At 37.6% G+C, this 8,781-nt stretch overlaps 1 protein-coding gene across 3 annotated transcripts; it reads right to left on the minus strand.

The window, feature by feature from the left end:
- Window positions 1-4,244: 4,244 nt before the first annotated feature.
- On the minus strand, window positions 4,245-7,125 carry LOC129238685 (E3 ubiquitin-protein ligase RNF185). Of its 3 annotated transcripts, none has more exons than XM_054873795.1 (4): window positions 6,943-7,125; window positions 4,936-5,553; window positions 4,671-4,837; window positions 4,245-4,611 (listed from the first exon to the last, which is right to left on the minus strand). In XM_054873795.1, the coding sequence occupies exons 2-4, from the start codon at window positions 5,511-5,513 to the stop codon at window positions 4,511-4,513; spliced, it is 846 nt and encodes a 281-aa protein (XP_054729770.1). In that variant the 5' UTR covers window positions 5,514-5,553; window positions 6,943-7,125; the 3' UTR covers window positions 4,245-4,510. The 3 variants fall into 3 exon arrangements, with proteins under 3 accessions (XP_054729770.1, XP_054729771.1, XP_054729772.1); XM_054873796.1 differs by lacking the exon at window positions 6,943-7,125 and adding an exon at window positions 6,373-6,590; XM_054873797.1 differs by lacking the exon at window positions 6,943-7,125 and adding an exon at window positions 6,332-6,350.
- Window positions 7,126-8,781: the final 1,656 nt, after the last annotated feature.

Here is an 8,781-nt window from a genome sequence, read left to right on the forward strand (position 1 = left end):
TCTTGCGTTATCAACTGACGTATTGCATCGATAGTATTGACACAACAACCGTTTTTGGACGGGTTTCTGGAAATGCATCCTACAAGGATCGATGGCCATATTAGCAGCGTTTCACAGGGGTTAAGTGTGGTGCTTGACCAACAAAAGTCGCAGTAAGTTCATCAATGTATCGGTAATCCGTGTCGGGAATCGTAATAAATCATCGCACGAAAATCTTCCACATTTTATTCCATCTTTCGGCCGAGATGAATTTTTCAACTCACTGAAAAAAGAACAAAAAAAGCACATATGTAAGTCAAAACGTTTTATGAATGTTTATGCTAGAAATACCAAACTTTTTTATAAAAATATGAAATTACATCTCGTCATACGTACGGATGTACGCTGGATATACGTACCATATATTGGGTATATCGGAGTCGATTCTGGATAGGTAGGAGTTTAACAATAACGCAATTGGGCCAAAGATACGCGGTTCTCGCGCAGGAGCTGAAGCTCTTCATCTGCAATAAGTTAGATTGGACTCCGATAACGACATTCGGGGGTCGGGAGTTTAGGAAAGTGGTAAGGGTCTCCCGATGAATGTCGTCTTGTTTTTATAATGTATTTTATCCTGGATCTCGTCAGTGTAGTTTAAAAGATGTCTCCTGGTGTGCCTGGGAGGTGGGTCGGGCTCAAGCAAATGTCTGCAGGAGGGACACCTGCGGTAGCACCCAAGCAGAAACTCCTTTTTGAGCATTTTGTTGTGCTCCTTTACAAGAAGCATCGATGCCTCATTGTGTGGGTGTTGCAGTGGAGACATCAGAAGACATCCCACGGCTGTCCTGAAAGCAGTATTTTTACAGGTTTGAAGCTTTATCCGGCCGACCAATTTCTTTACGTGCCGCCAGCAACATTTCTTTGTCTTTGCCTTAAATACTGGTGGCAAGCAATTTGAGGGCCTTCTTGCGGTTTTGGATCTTAGTAACAATTGCGGTTGTTTGACCTTTAGCTGTAGTTTGACCTCCTTCTCCCAGGTGGTAAAGAAGATTTAGTGAGGGAAAATTGGAGATTTCTCTCAGTGAAAAAGCGAGAAAGTGTCTGGTGGTTGGGGGAGCTTCGATATATAGAAGTAGAAAAGCAAGGGTGAAAGAACACCATCCTGTGCAACCCATTACTTTATCCTTCAGTCCCGACAGGAGGGTCGACTGTATAATATCAGCTAGCAGCAGCGTCGAGTGGCTGACAGCTCCGAAAGTCTTCTTCAAGTCCAACGCTACTAGGACAGTTCTCTCGCAGGTGCGGTTTTGTTTAAGGGGTTAGGGGTAGTCAGAATTTTCAAAAAATCGATTTATTTTTTTTTGCATTTTCTTAAAGTATAATGTTTTAAAAATATTGTGTAAAAATTTGAAGTGAATCCGACAAATACTTTTCAAGTTATTCAACAATTAACAAAGGGCGCTCGGCCGCTCCGGAGCCGATAGCAAAACTTTAAATGCGTTTTTCTCAAAACTATGTTTTTCAAACTGGTGAACACTGTAACTTAAAAACCGCTACGTAGATTTCAATAAAATTTATACAGCTTTTGAAAAACATAAAAAACTTGTGCCTGATCGAAGGATTTTTTTTTTTTTCAAAAATTTCGATTTTTTTTTAACAATTAACTGTTGGTTTTTTCCCGAAAATCTGGAAAAAAATTTTCTGAGGCCGCCATTTTGTTCATTTTGAAAAAAAAAAAGCTTCGATCAGGCACAAGATTATCTATTAATAAAACTAATTTTTCTTGTCCGATTGGTTTTAGATGAATCTGCAAGGACTTGTGATGTTCACCGCAAGGGACTTCTGAAGAAACGGGCTTCACACAAACAGCGATAACTTTTGCAATTATTAATTTTTTTTTTTTAATTTTGGTGAAGTCAAGTTAAAACATGATATTTTTATGCTATGTTTTTATTTTTGTTAAATAAATTAATTAAGTAGCAAAAAAAAATTCGTGAAAATCATCATTTTTTCGAGCCTCTGACTACCCCTAACCCCTTAAGCCCGCGGTGTTAATGGTGGTGAGTGCTGTGGTGGTACTATGCTCTCGGCGGAATCCATGCTGTCATGTGGCTGGGGTCAGGTTTTTCGTACAGAGTGGGAGTAGGAAAGCATCAACAGTTGATTGGCGGATGTCCCAGGTTTCAGTAATGGACCCAATCTCCCTGTTTTTCACTTATCAGGAGTTATAAGAACTACATGGACAAGTTGGGTCAATGGCTTTAGAAACTTTTGCTTTCTTGATGACCACCTAAAGCTCTTCGCTGAAGAAAGTAGGTGGTGCACTGTTCAGCTGACTGGTAGCACGACGTGTGGACGTGTCGGCCGGGGAATGCAGTATGAATTACCGGCTAAAGTAGCTTGCCTATATCTTCGGGTCCGACGAAGTGCAACCGCTAAAGGTGCCACCTTATCGTTGTGCTTCGTCCGGTTTGGCACCCTTACGGTGGACCAGAGCTTACTCACACCACTGGTGAAATTACAAGCCTTGAAGTGCTCTTCCAATTTGGTTCGCTTACATTGGGTGACCAGATGCCTAATGTCCAAGTTAAGATCACTTATTCGCGGATTCCGGAGAACGGGCTGATGTAGGTGGGCATGCTCAATTACTAAAACGGCGGCTTCAGTTGGGAAATTGAGACGCATATCCCGGATCTTTACAGCAGGAACGAAGGGAACCGCAGTAGCTGTAACCACTTTGCGGAATGCACGTTTGCCTACGCGCACATTGGTGGGGATGGAGAGAACAGCGAAGGTGTCCTCGGTTAATTTCGCGAAGCCGACCCAATTATTATAGCTTTGTTAAAGTTAACGTATGACCGTTGATTCGCAAAGGTCTCTCAATCGAGACGATAATGCGCTGATGGTCTGAAGTCGATGATAGCATAGGTCGCCAGGTTATGCTATTTATCAGACCAGCGCTAGAAATTGTAAGCCCAGGCGAGCTGCTGGAATTGCCCACTATCCTGGTGGGGGCATCGTCATTCACTGTGCAAAATGCCGAGTCGTCTATCCGCTCTGCATTAACGTCACTTACTACCAATCGGGTTTCACCTCTGATAAGTGCACCTATATCATGATGATATCCAGCCGGGAAGCAGGTAACAGGGCCTATATATGTAAGTTTACTAAATATTTCGAGCTTGGCCGAGTTGTTTCGTTCTGGTGATCTGCTTGGAACTGTAAAGGTTCGATTTATGGTGCTGGTTTGTTGTGCCTTTATGTTGGTTGAGGCAGCAGCCGTAGAGGTTGACGGCGTATAGGTTGAGCAACACGAATTCACATACCGTGTGGACCACTTCTTGGGCATTTCATGGTCAGAGTAGGTCTTATCATCCGTCGCACTGGTTGCATCTAACCGATGTTGAGTTGGGGTTGAGCCGTTTTTGGCAGCCGCAGCAGAAATATACTTCAGGTCTAAGTTTAAACTCAATGCCAGCCTTGAGCATAAGTGTTTGGAACAGCATGGCTGCATAGAGCTGCTCCAGCGACGATAGACGTAGGGTGAGGTACGATGACTAGGCAGAGTTAGTTTACTTGGGCGATAGCCCTTGGTCGGGAAAAACCCCCGAATCATTTCGATAACGTAGAACCGGCGGCCATGAGATCGAGTCTGGTGTACCCCGATATAACACGTAGAATTCGTAGCTCCGTAGTATTCATAATTTGCTGCGCTGCGGAAGTTTCTGGTTAAGTTTCTACTTCGGCTCGAGCTTCTACCGCCAATCGATTGATCAGAACCTCTATTTTAAATGACCGCTACTTTTTTACCTTCCCTTGGTTTTACAACGACAAAGTGATATCGCGAAATCATTCTAAAATCAATTGCATACATATATTCGCATAAGAAGTAGTATATAGTATAGAATTTTATTTGGGATACAAATAACCAACTATTAGAATAAAATCCATTGACATATTCAGTTCATAATCTTAGTAATCACAAACACCTTTGGGGAATTCTGAATTCTTTTAAAATGTAATATTTAAATAAAAATAAAATGTATAAAAAGAAATGCGGAATTCCGAAAACTAGTAATGAGATGCTTCTAATTCATACAAGTTTCTGCAAACGTTCGTCGCTACTTGTGACTGTTATTAGTTTGTTAGCAAAAGATTGAGCACAAACTGTTCGTAGCACAACTTCCGATTCATTCTACAAAATTATTTGTAGTTATTCACAAACGCCGTTGTTGTGAAAGTTTTTCATTCAGTTTCAAGTCCAGTTTTCAGTTCTTTGCACACATTTATTAATTTTTTTTTTTTTTGTTTTATAATTTTACCTTTAAATATCTTTGCTTTTTTATATTATTTCTCAGTGTAAGTATGTATAATTTCGTATGTAAGTGGGTTCAATAAAATGCATACAAGTATAAAGTTAGACTTCTTATTAATAATCGCAAGCACGGAGCAACAAATTAAAAGAGGGCTCTTTGCACAAATATATGTATATTATTTATGTATGTGAGTATAACCAACTAATTTAGTATTGCTATGCGAACAACAACCAAGCAATGCACAAGACTGCCAAATACAGAAATAATTTGGATAATTGCTGCTCATCTTCGAATTGTGTTGTGCCACGATTGGCGGCTGAAAAGCATAACATTTAGTATTGAAGAAGAAAACAAAGAGTATGGGAAAGTGCTTACCGGCTGCTCGTGGTTCGCCAAAATTAAATGATGAAGCGAAATAGCCAAACGGAAAAGCGCCAATACCGAAAGACATATGGAAACCATCACCAAAACCGAATCCTTGAAAGCCTTGCTGTGGTTCCGGCTCAGTGCGCTGGCCAGCAGGGCGTGGTGGTACTTTATTTCTGATAAAGAAATTAAACATTTTATTGGTCAAAGAGTGCTGCTTGTATATAGTTCAAGATTGAAAAAAAAAAAACCAAAATATTATCATAAATCATACCTGGGATCCTCTTGTTTGGTACTATTGCGCCCGTATAGCGGAATCACCTTATCTTTGCCAATAGCTGCTTTGCACACTGGGCATAATTTACAATTTGGACGTGTTTCCAACCATTGATGTAAACATGGCCAACAGAAGAGATGACCGCATAAACTGACTACTGCATCCTTAGCAGTGTCGAGACAAATATTGCATTCATACATCGAATCGTCAACCTTTTCTTCTTCGTTGTTATTGGCTTTAGAGTCACCATTGGTGCTGGTTTCTGCCTTAATGCTGTTTATATTTGCGGTGGATTCACTTCCTAGTGCGCTGCCTGGAAACGAATACGCTGTGGAAGATGTGATTTTGGGTGCAGCATTAATGGTGGCGGCATCATTAGCTGTGACATTAACGGTTTCAATTGTTCTTGACGTAGACGCGCCCTGTGTTGGATTTTGAGTTTGTTCTTGCTCGCCGCTTGCATTACCAAAACAACTCCAATCGTCAGCTGATGCGACTGGCGGTGCTGAGGGTGCGCCATGTGATGTGGTGGGCAATTCCGGCGCTGAAGGGGCGTGCGTTGTTTGTGTTGACATGCCGGTAAATAGAGTTGAAAACAAATGTTGTCAAAATATGCTAGAGGAATTCAAGAAACGAGATTTATGTTAGTCAATGGAAAGTTGACTTAAGAATTAGGTGCAAAGCGTCATGGTTTTTTTTTTTTTTTTCTTTTTTGTTTAGTTCAGTTCTAATTAACATTTATGCATATTTAAGTACGCATGCATGCATATTCAGAGTGGAAACGCCCAGAACGTCAACATTTTTAATGAGAATTTGTGCAAATTGCTTGCACTATGACCGCAACGTGGTGTATCTGCATTATTCGTAGTCGTTATTTTTAGCACCAACTAACAAAGCTTTGAAAACAGGAAGAGATTACCAAGCACGAGTAAGTATGTGCATGCTAAAATATTTGTTTTACAGAAGTGATGCTTATTTAAAACGTGCCAGATTTTTTCAATAAACAAGTTGCGATTTCACTTTCCGCAGCAATAACTTTTTGAGATTTCCTTAGAGAAACCAGTTTAAAATTATATAGCGGCGGCATATTTGCTTTTCTTTTTGCTCGGCACGGGTAACAGATATTGCGCATACATACATACATATGTATATTAGCCAGCAGCAGGCTAACAAAACCTGTCTGACAAATTGGATTCTTATCGCAATATGTGCAAACATACATACATATATATGTACGTATGTACTTACATACACACTTTATTTGCTCTCTGCCTATGAGATAAGAACAATTTTTTTAGAATTTTAAAATACTTCATATTTGGAGGCGACAAGTGTCGCTGGCGCAATAAATATTATAGAAAGTCCATTTTTTGTACTTTTGTTTCTTAAATACCTTTTAATACACCCCAACTAAGCACATATACATATACGCACCTATTGAAACACAATTAGCACAACTAGCTAATCCCAGCTTGCTGTAACTCAAAATCCTAACTGCTGTAAACTTTAGATTTCTATTCTAATCTCTCGTTTAAATGCGCTGACGTGTAAGTCACAGCAAGTAATTAGCGATTTTTCCCGTTCACTACGTTCTTCCGCATCACATGCCCACTGTCTACGTGCTCATATCAACACTACTACAACTCCAAAGCCGTTGTGTGAATTGGCGTTCACCACCACCACCACCACCACCACCTCTTACAATACAACCCCCAATCAACACCTACAATTCTGTGCCCCTTATTTTGCTTCTGGCTGCTTTGGTATGTATTTTGCCTTTGTTATGAAAATTTTTCGCATAATTTGCATTATGCCAGATGTTTTTACAACACATATCAGATGTTTTTTTAACTTGCTTTTGTGTATATAAGCGCAAAGCTTTCTTCACTATCCCAATACATTTTTATTGCGTATTTTTCCAATACCTTATTTTCACAATCTTACAAACAAAAAAATAAGAAATAGCGTTTCTACTTCACCTCACGAAGGTCGAATAACACTTACTTGATCCACCCGATTTTCTTCTGCAACTGTTTTACTCGAAAATTTCAATGTATCGAATTCGCTAAGAAATTAGTTTAAAAAAAACACACACAATATTTGAATTTTTTTAAATATTATTGTATTTTCTGTATCAAAGTTAATTAGATTAAAGCTGTTCTTTTCTTTCTCTGTTGATTACTTGTGACGTTTTCTTTCGTCAGCTTTCCACTATTCCAATTCACAGTGTTGTATTCCGAGTGCTGAGTGAGCGAACGCGAATATTAACACGCAGCTGTGTTTCATGAGCACTTGCAAGCAGTTGAAGAACAACGCAATGAGGGGGTTATATTCTAAACTATTATCTTTCTTGTTTTGTTTTTGCTTTAGAAATTAACCGTCTAGATTAAATTAATTTACTAGTATGCATTAGTAAATATTTTGTAATTTTCAAATAGGCGTTTGAATGTATGGATAAGAAGTGGAGGTAGGCTTTTTTCGGTAGCGTTGAAGGGGAAATTCGAAACTTAATATGAATAAAATTTCAAGACAGCAATTTCCAAATCAAATACCTCGAATAAAACTAATGTAGCATACAAAATTGGTGTTCAATTTATTAGTAAACTAGCATTTTAATTTTTATTTTCATTCTATTTATTTTTTTTTGCTTTGTAACATTTTAAATTTTATTACCATTCCAGAAATTATTATTGGAATGCAAATGCAACACTTCACGCTGCCAAACTTCCGCCTCTACTTCACAAATTGGCGTCAGTTTCCGTTTTCGCGTGTGTGCAAATCTATTGTAAATATATATATATGGCTGCAATTCAAATTTTTAGTGCATAATATAAAAGTAGTAGAAAACTGGAATATTGAACTAGAAAATTCGTTGCGGAGTTATACCGGATTCATTTATTACGAATTTCTCGCATAGAAGTTTTAGAACTTCTTCATTGTATGGATGCAGCATTTTCATATGGAAACCTTAGCACATTTAGTGATTTCGATATCTTCAAGAATTTTTCGTGCATACATATCTCAAAGTATCATGTATGGGAAGCTAAAAGCTTGAAATATAAATATATTTTATTTTACCGCACTTATTTTTTCGCTAAAAATCAGCTTAGGCGATGTGTCAATAAAAAAAGAGGTTGTCTGTAAAGTCGGTTTACTGACGATAGTTTAACGTAATAACGTCATAAGAAAATACTGATTGCATTTTTCAAAAGAAAATTTTAATTTTATTTGTTTGATAGATATTTTGTATGGATATAGAGAATGAGTTAACATTAACATAACATAATATACTTTAACATAACATAACATAACATAACATAACATAACATAACATAACATAACATAACATAACATAACATAACATAACATAACATAACATAACATAACATAACATAACATAACATAACATAACATAACATAACATAACATAACATAACATAACATAACATAACATAACATAACATAACATAACATAACATAACATAACATAACATAACATAACATAACATAACATAACATAACATAACATAACATAACATAACATAACATAACATAACATAACATAACATAACATAACATAACATAACATAACATAACATAACATAACATAACATAACAAAACATAACATAACATAACATAACATAACATAACATAACATAACATAACATAACATAACATAACATATCATAACATAACATAACATGCTGTTCAAGCAAGGTAACGACGCATGAGCAAGATAACGACGCATTTTTTGGTGCGTGCAGCCGGCTACATAGAATTATAAGATGTTATCACGTCAAAAAAATCAAAATAAAATATTAGGCCATTGTTGTGAAAACTCA

The sequence above is a fragment of the Anastrepha obliqua genome, chromosome 2, assembly GCF_027943255.1.
Source record: "Anastrepha obliqua isolate idAnaObli1 chromosome 2, idAnaObli1_1.0, whole genome shotgun sequence".
Taxonomy (NCBI): domain Eukaryota; kingdom Metazoa; phylum Arthropoda; class Insecta; order Diptera; family Tephritidae; genus Anastrepha; species Anastrepha obliqua.